This window comes from Crocodylus siamensis, chromosome 3, assembly GCF_052110815.1.
Source record: "Crocodylus siamensis isolate JL-2025a chromosome 3, ASM5211081v1, whole genome shotgun sequence".
Lineage (NCBI taxonomy): Eukaryota > Metazoa > Chordata > Crocodylia > Crocodylidae > Crocodylus > Crocodylus siamensis.
Window position 1 is genome coordinate 260,489,096 of NC_143397.1, and position 20,200 is coordinate 260,509,295.

A 20,200-nucleotide genomic window follows, 5' to 3' on the forward strand; every position below is an offset into this window, starting at 1 on the left:
CCGTGCCGGCGGCTGAGCTGCTGGAGAGCAAGATCATTAACAAGGATCTCTACAATGAGCTGCACCAGGGGAAGAAGGCTGTGAAGGACGTGGCGGACACGGATGCCGTCAGACGGTACCTGCGGGGCACCGACGCCATTGCCGGTGTCCTGGTGGAGTCAACGGGCCAAAAGTTCACCTTCTACGATGCCTTGAAGAAAAACCTGCTGAAGCCAGAGGTTGCCCTGCCCCTGCTGGAAGCCCAGGCGGGCAGCGGGTACATCATTGACCCTGTGAAGAACCAGAAGTTCACCGTGGATGAGGCTGTGAAGGCCGGGACCGTGGGTCCCGAGTTCCACGAGAAGCTGCTGTCAGCGGAGAAAGCGGTGACGGGCTACAAGGATCCGTACACCGGGCAGACTGTGTCCCTGTTCCAGGCGCTGAAGAAAGGCCTCATCCCCAGCAATCACGGCATCCGCTTGCTGGATGTCCAGCTCGCCACCGGCGGCATTGTCGACCCTGTGAACAGCCACCGCCTCCCACTCGACGTGGCTTCGAAGCGGGGCCACTTCAGCGAGGAGATGAGCAAGACCCTGGCCACTCCCAGCAATGACACGAAAGCCTTCTATGACCCCAGCACCCAGGAAAGCCTCACCTATGCCCAGCTGCAGAAGAAGTGCCGTCAGGACAAGCAGACTGGCCTCTACCTGCTGCCCCTCTCTGACCAAGCCATCCAGGCCCAGCAGGAGGAGGTCTACACGGACAGCCAGACCAAGGAGTCCTTCGACAAGGCAACCCTTGAGGTCCCAACGGGTGCCCTGAAGGGCAGGACTGTGACCATCTGGGAGCTGATCCACTCCGAGTACTTCACTGAGGAGCAACGGAGAGAGCTGCTCCGGCAGTACAGGACGGGCAAGGTCACTATCGAGAAGATCATCAAGATCATGATCACCATCATCGAGGAGACTGAGACCAAGAAGCAGGAGAAGCTGACCTTCAGTGGCCTCCGGGCACCCGTGCCGGCCAGTGAGCTGGTGGAGTCCCGGGTCCTCAGCAAAGCCCAGTACGAGCAGCTCAAGGAAGGCAAGAAGTCAGTGAAAGACCTCTCAGACACGGACTCGTTGAGGAGATACCTGCAGGGCAGCGACTGCATCGCCGGCATCTACGTGGAAGAGACCAAGGAGAAGCTGAACATCTATGAGGCCATGAAGAGGAACCTGCTGCGGCCAGGCACGGCCATCACCCTCCTGGAGGCACAGGCAGCCACCGGCTTCATGATTGACCCCGTAAGGAACCAGAAGCTGTACGTCAACGAGGCGGTGAAGGCAGGCATCGTGGGTCCTGAGCTGCACGAGAAGCTGCTCTCCTCTGAGAAGGCGGTCACGGGGTACAAGGACCCCTACTCTGGGAACACCATCTCTCTCTTCGAAGCCATGAAGAAAGGCCTCATCCTGAAGGACCACGCCATCCGCCTGCTGGAAGCCCAGATCGCCACCGGCGGCATCATCGACCCGGTGCACAGCCACCGCGTCCCCGTGGAGGTGGCCTACAAGCGGGGCTACTTCGACCAGGAGATGAACCAGATCCTCTCGGACCCCAGCGACGACACCAAGGGCTTCTTCGACCCCAACACCCAGGAGAACCTCACCTACGCGCAGCTGAAGGAGCGGTGCATTGAGGACCCCGAGACCGGCCTCATCCTCTTCCCCCTGAAGAAAGCAGAGATGCCCAGCGTGGTGGAGAAGACCCAGATCTACACCGAGGCAGAGACCCGGAAGGTGTTCGAGGAGACGCAGGTCGACATCCCCGTGGGCGACTTGGCAGGCTCGTCCATGTCCCTGTGGGAGATCATGAACTCGGACCTCATCCCCGAGGTGCAGCGCAAGCAGCTGCTCGAGGAGTTCCGCTCCGGCAAGGTGACCAAGGAGCGCATGATCATCATCATCATCGAGATCATCGAGAAGACCGAGATCATCCGGCAGCAGGAATGGACCTCCTACGATTACATCCGGCGCCGCATCACTGCCGACGACCTCTACGAGGCCAGGATCATCTCCCTGGAGGTGTACAACCTGCTGAAGCAGGGCTCCAAAACCATCCGGGAGATCCTGGAGATTGAGACCACCTGGAAATACCTCTACGGGACGGGCTGCGTGGCTGGCATCTACATCCCCTCCACCAAGCAGAAGCTCACAGTCTACCAGGCCCTGAAGAAAGGGCTGATCAGCACCGAGGTGGCCCGGTCCCTGCTGGAGGCCCAGGCTGCCACTGGCTTCGTGATCGACCCCATCAAGAATGAAATGCTGACCGTGGACGAAGCGGTTAGGAAAGGCGTGGTGGGGCCAGAAATGCATGACCGGCTTCTGTCTGCAGAGAGGGCAGTGACTGGCTACCGAGACCCTTACAGCGAGCAGAAGATCTCCCTCTTCCAGGCCATGAAGAAGGACCTGATCCCCGAGGAGGAAGCTCTCAAGCTGCTGGATGCCCAGCTGGCCACGGGTGGCATCATAGACCCGCACTACAGCTTCCACCTGCCCTTGGAGGTCGCCTATCAGCGCGGCTACCTGAACAAGGACACGCACGACATGCTGTCCGAGCCCAGCGAGGTCTGCAGCTACGTGGACCCCTCCACGGACGAGAAGCTCAGCTACACGCAGCTCCTGAAGCGCTGCAGGAAGGACGAGAACAACAACCTGCTGCTGCTGCCCCTCTGCGACACCCGCAAACTGACCTTCCGGGGCCTGAGGAAGCAGATCTCTGTGGAGGAGCTGGTGCGGTCCCAGGTGATGGACGAAGCCACAGCTCAGCGCCTCCAGCAAGGCCTGACTTCCATCGAAGAGGTCTCCAAAAACATCAAGAAGTTCTTGGAGGGCACCAGCTGCATCGCTGGGGTCTTCGTGGACTCCACCAAGGAGAGGCTGTCCGTGTACCAGGCCATGAAAAAGGGCATCATCAGGCCGGGCACGGCTTTTGAGCTGCTGGAGGCACAGGCCGCCACGGGCTACGTGATCGACCCCATCAAGGGCCTCAAGCTGACGGTGGAAGAGGCTGTGCGCATGGGCATTGTGGGCCCAGAGTTCAAGGACAAGCTGCTGTCTGCCGAGAGGGCAGTGACCGGCTACAAAGACCCCTACTCCGGCAAGCTCATCTCCCTCTTCCAAGCCATGAAGAAGGGCTTGATCCTGAAGGATCACGGGATCCGCTTGCTTGAGGCCCAGATTGCAACAGGAGGCATCATTGACCCGGAGGAAAGCCATCGACTGCCCGTAGAGATGGCCTACAAGAGGGGCCTGTTTGATGAGGAAATGAACGAGATCCTGCTGGATCCCAGTGACGACACCAAGGGCTTCTTTGACCCCAACACAGAGGAGAACCTCACGTACCTGCAGCTCATGGAGCGGTGCATCACCGACCCCGAGACAGGCCTGTGCCTGCTGCCTCTGAAGGAGAAGAAGCGGGAGAGAAAGACCTCCTCCAAGTCCTCCGTCCGCAAGCGCCGGGTGGTGATTGTGGACCCAGAGACCGGGAAGGAGATGTCTGTTTATGAAGCCTACCGCAAGGGCCTCATTGACCACCAGACCTACCTGGAGCTGTCAGAGCAGGAGTGCGAGTGGGAGGAGATCACCATCTCCTCCTCCGACGGGGTGGTCAAGTCCATGATCATTGACCGGCGGTCGGGGCGGCAGTACGACATCGACGATGCTATTGGAAAGGGCCTGATCGACCAGTCCGCCCTCGACCAGTACCGCTCCGGCACCCTCTCCATCACAGAGTTTGCAGACATGCTGTCCGGCAACATGAGCGGCTTCCGGTCAAGATCTTCCTCCGTGGGCTCCTCGTCTTCCTACCCCATTAGCCCCGCCACAGTCAGAACCCAGCTGTCGTCATGGAGCGACCCGACGGAGGAGACGGGTCCAGTCGCTGGCATCCTGGACACAGACACCCTGGAGAAAGTGTCCATCACAGAAGCCATGCACCGCAACCTTGTGGACAACATCACCGGCCAGCGGCTGCTGGAAGCCCAAGCCTGCACCGGTGGCATTGTCGACCCCAACACTGGGCAGAAGTTCTCCGTGACTGATGCCGTCAACAAGGGGCTGGTGGACAAGATCATGGTGGACAGGATCAACCTTGCCCAGAAAGCCTTCTACGGCTTCGAGGATCCAAGAACCAAGACCAAGATGTCGGCGGCGCAGGCCTTGAAGAAGGGCTGGCTGTACTACGAGGCTGGGCAGCGCTTCCTGGAAGTGCAGTACCTGACGGGCGGGCTGATTGAGCCCGATGTCGCGGGCCGGGTCTTGTTGGACGATGCCTTGCAGAAGGGCACCATTGACGCGCGCACGGCCCAGAAGCTGCGGGATGTCAACACCTACTCCAAGTATCTCACCTGCCCCAAGACCAAGCTCAAGATCTCCTATAAAGACGCCATGGACAGGAGCATGGTGGAGGAGGGGACGGGCCTGCGCCTGCTGGAAGCTTCCTCCCAGTCCAGCAAAGGCTACTACAGCCCCTACAATGTCAGCGGCTCTGGTTCCACCTCCGGCTCTAGGTCAGGCTCTCGAACAGGATCCAGGTCAGGCTCCAGGCGAGGGAGCTTTGATGCCACCGGCACCGGCTCCGGCTTCTCCATGACCTTCTCATCCTCCTCCTACTCTTCCTCCAGCTACGGGCGCAGATACACGTCGGGTCCCGAGAGTGCCGTGGATGCAGCTGACGTGGCTCTTGCCTTGTCCGGCCTAAGCGGGAGCTGCGGATGGGAAGCAGGCAGGAAGCTTTCTGGACTGCAGGGGCCAGCGCTAAGCGTGGCATAAGGCCCCCTCCCTCCGGCTCCCCAGACCCCCGGCTGAGGAGCTCCCCAGCTGTCCTGCTCTGCATGTGATAAAGCTACTGGCTAATCCTCCTACTATTATTTTTTTAATTTTTAAATTCCATTTCTCTTCCAAAGCAGTGCCTAAAGTTTAACCAAAAAGACTCGACTAATATATATTAATATATATGATTGTTCTGACAGTATTTGTATATTGCGAGACGAGAGCGAGAACACACTACCCTCCCAGCTCAGCCAGCCCGGAGCTCGCTTCTGCTCGGACCGTCCGCAGAGGAGACACCAGCTCCCACCCGGCGGCCCATGCCAGCTGGCCACGGCAGGGCAGAACCAGCGCCGTGCCGCAGTTTCGATCCTAACCACCCAGTGACTTTTGTATTAACTCTGCCGGCTTCATCCCCTGCTGCCCTGGAGGAGGAGACGACGCTGTCCCCCGCTCTTAGACCTGCGCCCTCCTGCGCTCCGCGAGCCAGGGAGAGGCCGACCGCCCCACGGCCCCCGCCAGCCCCGGACGTTCAGACACCCGTACGCCCGCTCTGGATCTCTTTCTGGCCCTTGGCAAGGCAAGGGAGGGGGCCACTCTCTGTCCAGACCTGCCCCCTCCCACGAGCTCCTCGGCTTTGCCCCCAGCCACGGCGGACTCGGCGCTCAGACTGTAAGTGCATGCCGGGGCGATGGCCATGCTTTCGCAGAGCCTGCTGCCGCGTGGATGGACCTGCCTGCCTGCCTGCCTCTCTCTGCAGCCCGGCTTCGGCCTCCGAGAGGTTTTCCTTTGCCTCCTCCGGCCTGCTTGTTTGCTCTGACCCGCTCCGTTGCGCTTTGCTTTCTCTGCCCAAATCACTCGGGGAATCTTACGTTGCCGCGCGTGGCTGTTCGTCAGCGGCGATGCCTGCATGTGTGTCCGTCTGTCTGTCTGTCTGTGTATCTGGGAAGTGCCCTGTACCAGGTTGATTTCTTAGACCGATCAGACCAATGCATCGGCAGGCATCTGTCCGTGCTCTGCTGGCCCCGGGCCACGGCCAGCAGCCCCGGTCTCTACACCTGGGTCCCGGTGCCAGCTGGGCCGGGAGCCCGTTGGCTAAGTGGGGTCTTGCCAGACGTCTTAAATTGGACCCAAAGGCGAGAGGCTTTGGCGTGGTCTCTCCCCTCAGGGTGGGTCATAGCACAGCGCAGCCGCATGGAAGTGCCGACTTTTTATTTTAAACTCCGTATCTCTTCTTCTTCCTCCCCTTGAGTTGCCCTCCCCCCCGTCACCTGTAATAATACACTCTCTCTCTGTCAGACATCTTGTTCCAGTCCCAGAGACGTCCCCGCGCCACTGGGAGAGTTGCTTAGCTGGGTCTCTGATGTTAGCAAGACGTGGATCAGTTCAAGGGGAGCCCTGGATGCAGCAGCTCCTCCGCTGTACTCCTGCGCACAGGTAACCACCTCTTTTGAGTCTCTGTCTGGAGACCAGGCGCTCCACCGTGGCGGGCTGGGCTTTCAGTTGAAAGCGGCGTTCTCCAGACGTTGTGGCACTGCGCGGTCAGCACGGGTGGAAGCGGGGTTTTGCAGGCGCAGTCCTGCCGCGCGGCCTGGGCAGTGGACGTTGCTCTGCTCCGGGCAGGGCTTGGGGTAAAGTAGCCAGAGGGGGAAGCTCTCCCCGGGCCCTGAGGTGCCTGCTCGGTGGCCCCCAGCTTTGGGGTAATTCCTGCCTTGTCTCCAGGGTTATCTGTTTGAAGCCGGGGAAGGGGGGTGCACTTGCCAGGAGGGAGGGCAGGAGGGCTGCCAGCAGCAGGGGGCGGGGGCGGGGGCAGGGGGGGCAGCTCCTCGGCTCTTGCTGTTGGCTTCATCTCATGAACCGACCGATCGTCCTGGCTCATCCCATCTTCTTCCTTTTGTTCACTTTGTTTTAGCGTTGCTGGATGTCCATTTCCACCTCCCTCACCGCTGCCACGGAGCCTGTGCCTCAGGGCTGGGGGAAGCACCAAGGACCCCGAGACCCCCTTCCCCCTCCCCTTGCACTGACCGCGCAGGCCTGGGCCCGTGGTCCGGAGAGGCAGCGCCCGCCCTTCTCCCGGCCGCCTGGCTAGAGCCACGTGGAGACGCTGGAGCTGTCCCTGCCCCGTCCCGCCCCACCGGGGCCTCCCCTGCCCGCGGGCCCGACGTCCAAGCAGCGGGCCGAGGGCTGTGACGCCAGGGGTGGCTCCAGACAACGGCCGCGCCGCCAGGATTGCAGTGAAGCCTCCTCGGGGGCAGGGGCGGCACGGGGCTGCAGACGCGCCTGCACAGCCCGGGGGCCGCATCCTGGCCACCGCGAGGGCTATTGCAGCCTGTGCCCAGGGGCTGGCTGGCGCGCCACACTCCTTCTCCAGCAATAAGAGGGGCGAAGGCTGCAGCTGGGCTCGCCCGGCCTGCGCTCTGTCCCGCGGGGTAGCAGTGGGCAGCAGGGCCCACGTGACTCGGTTTCCCAGACCAGGGCTCCCTCACTCCTGGCACTAGCACAGCCCCTGCCCTCACCTCTCCCCGAGGCACGTGCCACCTCCAGGCTGCGGGCAACACTCTCCACCCAAGGTCTAAGAGCACTCCTCCTCCTCCTCCTCCTCCTCGCCTGCCTTCTTGGTTTGCTACACGTCCATCCCATCATGTCACCCCCCCCCCCATTTCGTTGTGATATTATTCTCATTATCCAGTTTTTGCTTTTGCATGACATACTAACACGGGCGATTCTGTACCATATTCCAGCTGGAGCCCGGGGGCCTGCTCCTCTCCCCTCGCGTGGGCCCCTGGGCTCCCCTGCTCCCCTCCTGCCTTTCCTCGGGGGGCAGTGGGGGCCGATTAACCATCCGAATGCATCTGTTTGGGGGCAGAACACTAAAACCGGACTTGTACATACGTGAAGTGTCTGTAAAACGTGCAGTATGGACCCAGGGGCCCTCCCTGCGAGGGCAGTAAAAGAGATTCTATGAAACTTGCCGCGTGTCGTCTGTCGCCACTTCCTCGCTGCTGCCCGGGCTCGCCAGGCTGGGGGCACGAAGGTCCCCCACGTCCTTGTCCTGCTGCCACAAAGCAGGGCAGCGACTCCTGTGACCGTGGCGTGGCGTGGCGTGGCGTGGCTTAGTCGGGCGGGCAGCAGGGCTCCTGCGTCAAAGATGAGCCGGGGTGGTGCCGGGAAAGGGACAATGTCTCATGGGCTCGGATGCACCCGTGCTTTGGTCCGTGGTTCTGCCTGGTGTCGGGGGCTTGGGCACAGGGTCTGCGAGGTTGTCCCCCCTGCGCTGCAGGGGTCAAGGGCTGCGGTGCCTCTAGGCCGGAGGCTTGTCCGCATGGGCGAGCAGTGTGCGGGGCCTGGCGATTCTGTGCTAGGAGGCTGGGACTGGCGTGCAGGAGCGGGGAGGCCAGCCTGGCATGCTGCACCTGGGCGTGTTGGCTCTGTATGGCTGGCTGGCATGCAACCATGGGCGGTCTCTAAGGCCTGCACCTTTCGTCTGCGGCTGCAGTGCTGGTCTGTGCCCCTTGGCACGAGGAGATGCGGCGGGGCTGTGCGGGCAGGAGCTCTTGGGCATTGCGGAGGGGAGTGGTGTCTGACGGAGGAAATGCAAGGCTGAGCTGAGGGGTGTTCAAGGCAGCCGGGTCGGAGGTGCTGCTGGACGAAATGCCAGAGGCAGCGATGGGAGCGTCGGGGTCACCGCACGCAGCACGGCGAGGCCACGCCGAGCAGTCTGGTGGCCCACGCGCCACGAGTGCGGGCACGCAGGAGCAGGCACAGGGAAGGGTCAGGGGCTGGGGGAGCTCGAGGGGCCAGAGGAGCCGGGGTGGTTGGGCCCAGGCCCACTGTGACTCCCATTTGTTTTCCCAAATCGGGGGGAAGGTCTGGCTTGGAGCAGAGCCCTGCCGTGCACATGCTTTGGCGCAGGGAGCCGGGCCCAGGCTGCACGAGTCCTGGCAGTCCCCAGGGACCGGGACAGATCCTGTTCCATGCATCTGAGGGCAGCTCCTGGAGCTCGGAGGCTGGCGTGAGGGTCCGGCCGTGTCCTGTCCCTGCCACAGGCCCCTTTACCCACAGCACAGCTCCGCCCTCAGCCCCCTCCCCGAGTTGGGGTAGCTTCCCCGAGCTCCCTGGCGCGAGGACGCCTCGGGGCCCCAGGTCGGGCTTCACAGCCAGAGTCGCCACCGCCCCGGTAGGGCTGAAATGTCCCATCCCTGGAGATGCCCCCGGCCCTACGGGGCCTCGTGCCCCCTCCCTGCAGGGAAGCCCCCGGCTGAGCCCCTCTCCTTGCCCCCCATGTGCGTCCCCTCCACGTCAAGCCCCTCCCACCGCTCACACGGACCCCAGGACACATCCCCCCCTTTGCGTGGACGCAGGTCCCCTCTGGGCAAAGCGCTTTGCCCTGGGGCAGGACCCTGCTGCAGCCCTGGGGGCGAGGGGCAGCTCCCCCAGCCCCACCGTCCCTGCCATCGAGACACCCCCGGGGCCACGGTCTGTCCCCCGCGCGAGGAGCAGGCAGGACAGCCCCACACCCCGCTCCCTGAGGGTCGTCATCCCTTCCCCACCTCCAAGGCTTTGCCCCCCCAGAGAAACCCCTCAGCCCCACATGTCCTGCCCAGGCTCTCGTGGTAGCCGCGGCCCCCGCGCAGAGCCCTCCGAGGGCCGGGACCCCCATCGTCGCGGGCTTAACACCCTCCTGGGACTCCCCGCAGGGCTGTCTTGCCACCAGGCCCCCTCCTACCCGAGCCGCCCCATGCCCAGCACCCAGTGCCCCCCCACACCTCCCCCTTCAGGGGCAAAGCCCCACCGGTTGGGCAGAAACGCACGGGCGGCCAAAGTCCTGCCTCTCCTCCCCTCGGGCCAGGCTCTCCCCACATGCCAGGTCGTGCCAGGGCCCAGTGCCCCAGTGCACACATGTGTACATGCACACGCATGTGCTTCCCTCTGGGGAACGGGTGGGTGCCTGGCCTCACGAGGTCGGCTCCGCTCTGGGTCCCCGGGTTGTCCCAGCCCCTCGGCCAGAGCCGCCGGAGGGACCAGGCCTCGGCCCCGCGGCAGCTCCCCCTGCGCTCGGGGCCCAGCCCCCGCTGGGGAGGGGGCTCCAGGCCGCGGCAAGGCCGAGCCGGTGCCGGGACAAGGTGGCGGAGCGGTGGGTGCCACTGGCCGCAGGATCCGGCCCGGGCAGCCGCAGAGCAGCGCTGGGAGCCCTTTCCCCGTCCCCGCTGCCCCTCGTGGCGCCTGGTTCCCAGGCTCTGGCTTTCCCAGGCCGCCCCTGGTTCCCAGCAGCTGGGGGCCGGAGAGCGAACGGCTGGTGCTGGCTCCCCTCCGGCCCCGTCCTGGGCTCCGCGCAGCTTGGTGCATTGGCTTAATTGCAGGGGCAGCGCTAACGAGTGAGGGGCTGCCAGCTGGGTGTGGGTGAACCTGCACTGGTGTGCAGTGGCTGGGGCAGCCCTGCAGCACCAGACCAACACGGCAGCTGGGAGGGGCGAGGAGCTTTCTTTGAGACCCCAGACTCGGGCCTCAGCCTTTTTAACCGACCATCCTCATTTTAAACCCGGGCAGTGTGTGTGGGCGTGCCCAGGAAAGGCTGCGGTGGCGTCAGGGCTGGCTGCAAGGGCCACGGACACGGCGCTGCGGTCCACGGGTGGGCTGCCCTGCGCCTGACCCCGGAGGGACGCCCCGGGCAGTGTGGGAAGGGCAAGGGCAAGGGGGCTGGGGCTGCGCAGTCCGGGGGGCCGAGCGGGGGAGCTGCAGGCCCAGGGCTGGGAGCAGGTGAGGGGGGACGCTGCAGCCCTCCCGAGGGGCCAGGGCGGCGGGGCGGGAAGAAGCAGCGGGCACGGGAGAGGCGAGGGGAGTCGCGGGGCGCCGACCCCCCGGGGAGAAGAGGCGGAGGCTGGGAGAGGAGTGGAGCCCGGGGCCGGGGGAGAGGGAGGTCTGGGTGCAGCCGCCCCCGCCGCGCGGCTGCGACAGGCCTCGCCCCAGGGCCGGGTCTCTCGTGCCCGGCGGCCTCTGCGCCGCACACGAGGGGCTTGCACCCCACGCCACGCCCAGGCTGGGCGTGTGAGCGGGGCTAACTCGGGGCCTGGCCCGCCCGGGCACCAGAGGTGCCTCCCTTGGCCCGGGGCGGGCCCGCGTGGGCCGAGGTCGTGGCAGGGCAGCGCGGCCCCGATGCGGAGCGGGTCACGGCCGCCGGGGCTTCGTTGCGTCCCGTTCCCCCGCACGCTCCGCGCGGCGCCCGGGGGCTGCTCGGGGGTCGACAACGCACGTGGAGCGGCTGTGCAGCCGGCGATGCCGAGCCCCCCCGCTGGCGCTGGCGCTGGCGCTGGCGCAGGCGGAGGGGGGGCCCGGGACACCGCCCGCCGGGGAGAGGCGCAGCCGCGGCGACGCGCTCCGGGGCCCTTGACCGCTGCCCAGACGGTCTCTCCCGCTCCGCAGCGCGGGGGCGGCCGCGGCGGCGGCGGGGGGGGGACGCCGCCGCGGGAGCCGCTCTCGGGCCAGCGCCGGATCCGGCCCCCGCTGCCCCGGGCCCGGCCCCGCACGTGTCAGCCGCCGACCCCGGGGTGGGGCGGGGCTCGCTGCCCCCAAGCCGGCGCAGGCGGATGTCTGTCCGGGGGGCTCCGCGGAGGCGGCCCGTTTCCTGCGCCCCCAGCTGAGGCGCGTTGCTGCGGGGGCTCCGCGGCTCTCCTTGCCCCGCGCTCGGGTCCTGCCGCACGCCCCCCTCGCCCCCGGCCCCCGGCCCCGCCTCCGCCCGCGCGCCGGGCTGCGCAGCACGGAGCGGGGCGGGCCTGCCGCCTCCCCCGTCCGGCACGTGAAGTTTCGGGTAGCGCAGCCCAAAGTCGCATTTGCTTTCTTGCTGGTCCGCCGCATGCCGAGCGCGCCCCGCGTCCCTCCAGGCCAGCCGCGCCGCACCCCGCTTGCAGGCAGTGCTGCTCCTTCCCCGGGCTAGGCCAGTTGTGTTTCTCCGCGTGGACTTGCCTCTCGTGGTCTGTGCCCCGTTCTCCAGCCCTCCGCATTTTAGCGCCATGCTCCGAAGTGCCGTCCAGCTGATCCGTGCACTGCTCTTCTCGACCCCTGCATCCAGCCTCAGTGAAAAACCGCAGCGCAGCCGCCCTCCTCCAACGAGCCTGCCTGAGACCTCCGGACACCGGCCTTGTCGTGTTCGCGAAGTCCCGGAGCCGCGAGCTCTGCCCCATGCAAACCAGCCCAGCCCAACCCCGTGTCCAGCACCACGACACCGTCGCCCTGGTGTAACGCAAGACATCGCCGCTTCCTCCACGGCCGGGACGCGATCGCTGCCCGCTTGATGCGGTGCCCGAAGGGCGCTGCCCCCGGCGCCGTCTGCCCCCCCGCCGGCTCCCCGCGGCCCGAGGTGACTGTGTCGAGAGCCGGAGCAAAGTCCGGCACGTTATGTCCAACGCGGCCTCGGCCCCCGAGCCCGCTGCCCCGGCAGGAGGAATCCGGGGGGCTTTGCAACCTCGTTACCGTCTGTGTCGATGGCCTCGTCCTGCTCCAGGTGTCTCTAATAACCAGCTCTCAGGCATCAGAGTTGGACTGGCTAGCTGATCGTTGTCCAGGTCCTCTATTTCTCCCACCCTTCCCCCTCGTGACGCGTGGGCACCGTGCCGGCCACTCTCCCGTCCTCGGGGACCTGGCGCCGGCCGGGGGCTGGTCAATACGCCTCGGGGGGATTGCTTCAGTCACTGCCCTTAGCACTGGGGTCCATCCTGCCGTCTCTGCTGGCTTCAGTTCACTCAGGACAGCCAGGAGTCCTCCCACGAAGGACCTGCCCCCCCGCTCGGTCCCGTGGCCCTGCCCGCGGCTGCAGCAGAAAGCCAAGCCAAGGGTGCTGCGCGCCGCCCTGCGCCCCCCGCCGCTCAGGGCTCGCCCCGCCCCGGGCCGTGTCCCCTCGGCCGGCGCAGGGGCCTCTCCTCCGCCGGACTTCCCTGCCAGGTGGGACTTGTTCCTACAAGCCGGCGCTACCCTCTCGCGTCCCTCCCTCGGTGACATCCTCTCCTGCCCTTGCCTGCGCGCGTCCTCGTGTGACTGCGCTCGGAAGCTGCTCGCGCAGCCGCTGCGCTCCCGCGGCCGTTCCCGCTGCTGCTGCGCGGGTGCGGAGCACCCCCCCGGCACCCGGGGACCGCTCTTCCTCTTCGTTCGTGGGACCGGACCTGCTGTTTCTCTGCACGCCCCGAAATCTGGTCTTTTGGGGCCTGCTCCCCTGCCTGCCCTTCCGCAGTTACGGATGCCTGTCCTACCCAAATCGCTTCCTGCCCGGTCCGGGCCACCTTCCCGCGGGGCGAGCGGACGGGTCCCTCGTGGCGTGCTGCACCGTCGGAAATGGAGAGCTGTCTTCTGCACAACCGGCTCTATGCTTTGCCAGTTCAGCAGGCGGTTTGGGAGCGAGCTGCCCCGTTGCCCCGCGCTCGCAGGCTTCAGCAGGGCTTGCTGTTGCCGCCTCCGACAGCGCTTCGCGACCGCTGCTTTCCCCGGCAGCTCGGGCCAGCAGCCCTCGGCCGGTCGGAGCAGGTGTTGGACGGTGCGACGCCTCCTTCCCCCCGGACAAGCCCCGCGGGTGCCGGCGCTGCCGTCGGGCCGCGTTTTCTTCCGTGCTCCAGCGCGTCCTGCTGCTTCCCCTCCTGGCGCCGGTGCCTCGGCTCTGCGGACTGTCCTGCCGGCTTCCCCCTGGGCCTGCGGCCCCGTGCTCGTTTCTCATCCCCTCCCACAGTCCGAGCCTCGTCCGCGGAGCCGAAGCGCACGCGGGCTCCATCCTGCACCGTGCCACGGCCGAAGAGGCTGCTTCCAGTCTTCATCCCTTGCATCGCGGCCTTGCACAGCACTCGTCCTTCGTGGAAGACGTGTCCGCACGTGCGCACGGGCTCCCTCCGCACCGTGGAAGAAGCCGCAGCCCGTCTCCCTGCCACCGCCTTCACAGCCCCACGTTACTTTGCATGGAGCGACGTCCCCGCCTGAGCCGTCAGCGGGGGGCGCTCAGTGCCCCCGAGCCCTTTGTCCCCTGCCCGAGCCGCGGTCTCCCGGCCTGCTCGGGCCGCTGGGTGCAGGGTTGCTGGTGCCCGCGCGGGGGGCAGGAGGGACCGTGGTCTGCGGGCTGGGGCAGTCCTGGGTGGGGGCTGGGCACACGGCACGCCTTGCGGGATACCAGCACCGTCCCCGGCTGCCGTGCAGCCCCCAGCCCAGGGCTCGGCGGGATCGGTGGGGTCTGCTGCTGATCCGGCTGCCGCTGGAGTTGCTGGAGACGTTTTCAGCAGGGAGACGGGGCTGGGAGCCTGGACGCGACTTGCTTGCTTCTCTCAGGAGGCATCCCCATTGTGCAAGGGTGGGCTGTGTCGGGGAAACTGGCCAGCTACTGCGTAGCACCCCTACACCGAAGGGTGTGCTCATACACGGGGAGCACTGGCCACGTCTGTCTCTGGGCTCTTCCTAGCCGCGATCAGTTAGGCAGAGAAGGGCAAGATGATTTATTTCTCTGCAGAGGGGTTACTCAGGGCCTAGTAGACCAAGAGTTCCCCATCTGAGTTTGGTAGCATCTTACACTAACAGGTCATACATATGCTGATATAGGTATACACAGGTATAAGGCATATATGCCTGCGCATCTTTGGGGAATTTCCACTAGCTTTGGGGTTTTGTTTTTTTGCTTGCTGTTACAGAGTTACAAAACACACTGAACATGTTTGCTTGCTTACTGTCAGCAAAAGGCTATCTTTAAGTTTAGGGAAAGATCTTCTGTTCAGCAAGAGGTCCTCTGCTTTTCACGGATTATATTGTTTTTCTGACAGCTGCCAGGTCAGGTCTCTTCCCCGCCGGCCACCTCTCTTGGTGCACCAAATCAGTTCTGATTTAAGGCCAAAGCTCTGCTGAGCGAGGCGGGTCTGCCTGTCTGCACAGCCAAGTGGCAGCCAGCCCTGGACAAAGGGCAGATGCTGCCTGGCCCCAGGACACGGTCCCCAGCACCGTCTGGCTTCTCACCCTCCCTGTCCTGGGCTTTGTCCCGTGCTGCACGAGGTCGCCTCTGCTCCTCCTTTGTCCCGCTGCTGTTTCAGACTCGGAGCCCACGCGGGTCGCACCAGGCCCCGAGAGCCCGCAGCGTCGAGGCCAGGGAGGGTGAGGGGCTGCACGGCCGGGACCCCCCAGTCTGGAAGCCAAGCCCGGGCAGGTTTCAGGGGCCGTCGGGCGTCCCGCGCAGGCGTCCCCCGGCCGGCCCCCACCCCCGGGGCTTTGCAGGCTGCCTCGTGGGGCCGGAGGGATGGTCCCCTCCTGTTGCTACACCTTTTGTTTTCACCTTCCCCAGGTGCTGGCTGCCGGGCTGGGGCTGGGCCGGGCCGGGCCGGGCCAGCGCTCCTCTGGCGCCGACCCCGCGGCCCCGGCCGGAGCCTCTTGCCCCCGACGCTTCACTGGGGCAGGAGGGGATCCCCCTGCTCGGACTGGTCGCACTGGGGGGTTTCCCCTTCCCCTGCGGCGGGGCACGGCCCTTGGGGGGGCTCATCCGCGTTTCAATAACCCTTGCGATGGTGAGACGCAGGCAGCGCTCGTCTGCTCCGCGTCTCCTGCCGCGGGTTCAGGGGCTCGTGGTGCAGCAGGCTTGTGGCTTTAGGAACAGGTCAAACACGGGACGGTCCGGAGGGGAAGGTCGTGCCTGGGGCGGGCCGGAGAAGCTGGGCCTCCGGCGCGTCCTGCCGGCCGGGCTGCCCCCGGCTGCGTGACGGCTGCAGCTTGCCCCGATCCGAGCAAAGGGAAGGAGCCGGGCCCTCACGTTTGCTCAGTAATGGCTGGGGGCGAGGAGTCTCCTTCGGCTCGGTCCGCCGTGCCGGCTCGGAGCCACGACTGGCAGCCGCCGGGCCGGGGCCGGGCTGGGGGTGATGGGGCCGAGCGCGTCTGTCCAAACCTCTGTGCACTCAGGGTGCCCTCGGCAGGCGCCAGCTCTTCGCTTTCACGCCGGGTTTCTGCCGGCGGAAAGGCGATTGAGCAGCTGGGCCGCAGGAAGGCACCGCGCCAGGGTCCTGCCGGGTGTTCACTGTGAACCCGGGCACCCCGCAGCACCCCGGGGTGCCCCGGCACCTGGCTGAGCATCTCGGGTCTCGCCCCTTCTGCCCTGGCACGGGGCGGGGGGGCAGCCTCGACGTGTCGGGCCGCCTGGCCTGTCCCGGCAGCGCTCCCACCCGTAATCCGTGGGAAGGACACGCGTTTTCCCAGCCGAGGAAAGAAAGGCCTGCCTCCTGTGCCCCGGGGCCGGTCCCCGCGGCGGGCGCCCGCAGCAGCGCGGCTCGAAGTGCCTGCGGCCCTCCTCTCGTGCGTCTCCGTGCGGATCCTTTCAAAGGGTCTTTCTGCAGCCCCTGGGGAAGCAGCGTCCTGACGCCTGGAAACAAAAGCGCCGCGGGCCCCGGGGGACGGTGACAATGGGCGGCGGGGGCGCGGCTGAGAGGAGCGGTGCGTGTCTGAAACCCGACGGGCGTGGGCGTGGGCGTGTGCGTGTCGCAGCTCTGCTTCGCTCCCAGCGCGTCTCCGCAGCCTTTGTGCCGCGCCGCGTCCCTCCCGGGGCCGCTTTCATTTGCAAGCCCTCTGCTCCGAGCAGAAGGAAGGACCTCCGCGGCCCGCGGCGCGCCCGCGGAGGCGGTGCGGGGGACCGGCTCGCTCCGATCCCGCTGGTGCGGCGGGTCCCGGTCCGTGGAGCCGCCCCGCGGCCGGGCGCCGGCACGAGTGGGCGGGCGGTGCGGGGTGGGGCACGGCTTCTCCTACCCGCTGCGCCGGTCCCGGGGCCACTGCGGCCTTCTCCGGCCCGTGGCGGCGGGCTGGTCGTGGCCTCGTCCCCCGCGGGCCGGGGCACGCCGCCCGCGAGCCGTCCTCCCGGGCCTGCTCGGGAAATAACAGAGAATCGACAGGTTTGGTTTTCTGCTGCAGCTCAGCAGCCCCGAGCCCCTTCCCAAGCCTCGGGTCGGGCTTTTTCTGCTTGTTCTCGACGCACTCAAAATGTCCCTGGGTTGGTGGGTCCGGACCGGCGTAGCACTCGCTGCTCCCCCCCTCCAGATCTCGCTGCCGGGCACGTCCCGAGGGGCAGCGCGCGGCATCGCCATGGGGCGCCCCAAGCGCGGAACAGGACCCCCCCGAGGCAGGAGACCCCCGCCCCCGTGGTCACCTGCGCCGCGTGCTCGGCTCCGTCTCCCTGTGCGCCGGGCTGCGGGGGCGGGGGCGGGGGCGTCTACCCAGCTGCTCTCTGCTCGGTGCAGGAGGAACCGTCCTAGCATCCCGCCGCGGGGGGCTGGCCTCTTTCCGCTGTTTTCAGCTCTGTCGGGTGTTTTCCTTTATCCCTGCAAAACGTCCCTGGACGGGACGCTGCCTCGGGCGTTGTTAGTCCTTCCCCCTCCAGAAACGCACCTGGATCAGACCCGAGGCTGGACACGGGTTTGACTCTGTCGCGGGTGCGTTTTCCCGGGGACCCTCCCGAATTGCATCCTTCCCAGCGCACACCGCTTACCCAGACGTCGGCCCACGCTGCGCCCCGTGGTTTGATGTTGCTGGAGACCTCCAGCTTCGCCGGCTCCTCTCTTCTTCCTTAGTGCGTTTGGTCCCGGTGCTGCGGGAAGTTTAGCGCTGGCTCAGAATCAAGCGGCCTAAAACAGGCCTGTTTTGTGCAGCAGCCGAGCTGCAAAGCCCTCCGCAGCACCAGGGCCCACCCCAGCCAGCTTAGGCCAGAGCCCCCGCAGGGACCGGGAAGGTAAATAGCGCCGAGGAGGTGTCTCCGGAGGCATCCCAGTTCGACCTCCAGCCCCTTCCTCGGAGCTGACCACCACGGGGTGAGATGGGAGACGACTGAGAGGACGGGCAGGTAGGGGAGCCTGTGGAGACTGTGAGCCAGGTGCATCCACGTGGCAGGCCGTGGCCTCTGGACGCCTCCGGCCCGGGGCCTGCCGCAGCGGTGCAGTGGGGCCTGGAGAAGGATGCAGGGGAAGGCTGTGCCACGCGCCAGCTTTGCGGCTGTTTGCAGGGGACGGCGGTGCGGGGAGAAGGGGTCAGCGAGACGGGCCCACGGTGGCACCCGTGGGCAGATCAAGCGGATGGGGTGGCTGTGGGCTCTCGTTCCCTGGTGGGTTTCCCAGGTCTTGTCACACTTGTGAACCTCCTTCAGCTTCGCAGCGTCTGCTAGGCCGAGCATTTGCCAGAACCAGACCCGGTGTCTAGCGACAGCCTCGTCACTCCCGCACTGCTCCTGTTTCCCACCCCTGCCTGCGCGGCCAGGGATCGCGTTCATTTTCTGTGCTCCAGCCGAGCTGATCCGGTAACGCCACTCCTTTGGGGCACACGGCAGCTTTCTGAGACCCTGGCCACTGTGTGTGACGCATCCTTGGACCCATTCTTGGGCGAGGGTAAGGCTTGTTGCAATGCACTTGCCTCCCTAGCCTGTCCTCTTGCTGGCATACCTCCCCCCAGCGCCTACCGACAAGGTTTTAATTTCACTTTCCAGAGTACAGATAGATAAAGACGGGTAGAATAGCACTGGGCAGGGAACAGATCCTGAGAGCACGCAAGCAGCCCCCCCCTCACCGTGCAATTACTTTCCAAGAGGGAGCTGCAGCCGTAGCTGAGTCTGTCCAGGGAGACCGTGCCTTGGCTGATGCCCTCAGCATGGCAGCGCGGGGCAGGGCCAAGCCTAAGAGCTCATACTTCCCTTGTACCATGTGGGACAGTGCTAATGAGCGTGACCAGACTGAAGCCTTGTAGCCAGGTGGACCAATTTGCACAGGGCCCCTGTCCTCGTATGCTTGCCAGGCCCAACCCGTGCAGAGGCAGGTGCGGCGTGCCGGTCCTCAGAGCCAGGAAGAAGTGCTCATGCTTGCCAGAGGCAGAGAGGACCCAAGCAGAGAGAGAGAGAGAGAGAGAGAGAGAGAAATCCCTCTGGGGAGAATGAGTTGGTGCCAGAGTTTGTACTGCCCCGGGCGGAGAGACGCCCATGGTGCTGTGGAGCTGAAGCCCACGTCCCAGGGAAGAAAACTATGCAGCCCTTGCTGCTGCCGGTGCTTCGTCATGAGACGGCGGTTTAACTTCCCTCGGTCGCTGCAGCAGGGTGTTGGCTTGTGAGCTCTCGCAGCCAGGCCTGGCGTGCCGAGCGGGGAGCACTGCGATGTGGGCACAGCCCAGGTAAGGAGGAGGATCCCCCAGGGCAGGAGAGCCGAGCCGTGCCCCGGCGGGAGCCGTGCAGAGCCGGGAGGTCGCTGTGCCCCTGCCTTGGCCTCGCTGTGCCAGGATGCAGCACCCGCACCTGCACGCAACAGGCCAGCTGCGGGGGAGGGGGGCACAGCCTCGTTGCAGTTCCCAGGGCAGGTGCCAGAAGCAGGGCAGCCGTGTCCAGGCAGGGCTGGGCGGTTGCAGCGCCACACGACTGCGCCGCCCTCCTGCAGCACAGGCCAAGGCGGCTGCATGCCCGGGGTGGCTGGCCAGTGATGTCCGGTGTGGGGCTGTCCTGCTCCCCCAAGCTGGGGAGGGGGCAGGGGGTGAGTCAGAAGCAGGCACCCCAGGAGGTGTGGGGTGGAGATGGGGAGAGGGGAGGGGAGCTGGAGGCAGAGGACGGGGGACTGGAGATGTGGGCGGTGATGGATGGACCTGGTGTTCCCCTCTGAGAGGCTGCTCTGGCCCCAGAGCCTGCACCTCGTTTCCAGGCTTTATCGCTCTGATTCCTACCTGCAACTTCTGGGTTTATCTGGTGGGTCCTGTTTGCACCTGGCAGTGCTAATGTGTGGCCCCACAGCCCCCTTGGAGGAGGCACCCCGGGTCACTGCAATCAGCCGCCCCATCCGAGTTCAGCCGGGAGCGTCCCCTCCTGCTCCAGACGCTCCTGATGCTTTCAGGGTCAGGCAGCTGCTGGGGGAGGCTGAGGAGCTTCGGGGAAGGGAGTAAGAAGCAGCCCCCGAGAGGAGCAGCACTTGGCTTAGCAGGACGGGGCGGCATGGGGGGTGGTGTGGGGGTCTCCGATGGAGGGCTGGGGTGGGACCAGCCCCAGGGAGGAGGGGCAGAGGCGAGCAGATCTCTAGGGGTGAATTCGGGTGGGGGTTATATTAGGATGTGCCTCAGGGCAGGCACAGGTTGGGGAGAAACCCTGCATGCGAGGGATGCGGGGAGCAGAGCTAAGGGGACATGCGAAAAGGGTCTGTCCCCTGGGGATGGGGGTTGGGGTGAGACCTGCTTGGGGCTCGTCCCACGGAGCAGCAGGTGGGCACTGGGGGCAAAGGGGGTGCAGGCGGCTCCAGGTGGGGAACAGGGCGGGGGAGCGCTGAGGAAGGGGGGGATGAGCAGGAAGCTTTGCAGGGAGGGCCGCGGGGCGCGGCAGCGCGGTGGGGCAGGGAGGTGGGGTGACCTCCAGAGACGAGCCCTCAGGCAGGGGCCTGCGGCAGGGTAGACAGGGTGGCACCGGGGAGGCA

The 20,200-nt window shown here is 66.0% G+C and overlaps 1 protein-coding gene across 22 annotated transcripts in view; it reads left to right on the top strand.

The window, feature by feature from the left end:
- The window catches only part of PLEC (plectin), a 59,868-nt gene extending 53,644 nt beyond the window's left edge, over window positions 1-6,224 (top strand). For all 22 annotated transcript variants that reach the window (XM_090040914.1, XM_090040916.1, XM_090040920.1 and 19 more), the window contains 2 exons: window positions 1-5,459; window positions 6,087-6,224. The exon at window positions 1-5,459 is cut by the window's left edge and continues 1,552 nt beyond it. In XM_090040914.1, coding sequence (XP_089897040.1) covers window positions 1-4,790 — 4,790 coding nt within the window. In that variant the 3' untranslated portion in view covers window positions 4,791-5,459; window positions 6,087-6,224. The remainder of the gene's footprint in view (window positions 5,460-6,086) is intronic.
- The last annotated feature ends 13,976 nt before the right edge of the window (window positions 6,225-20,200 follow it).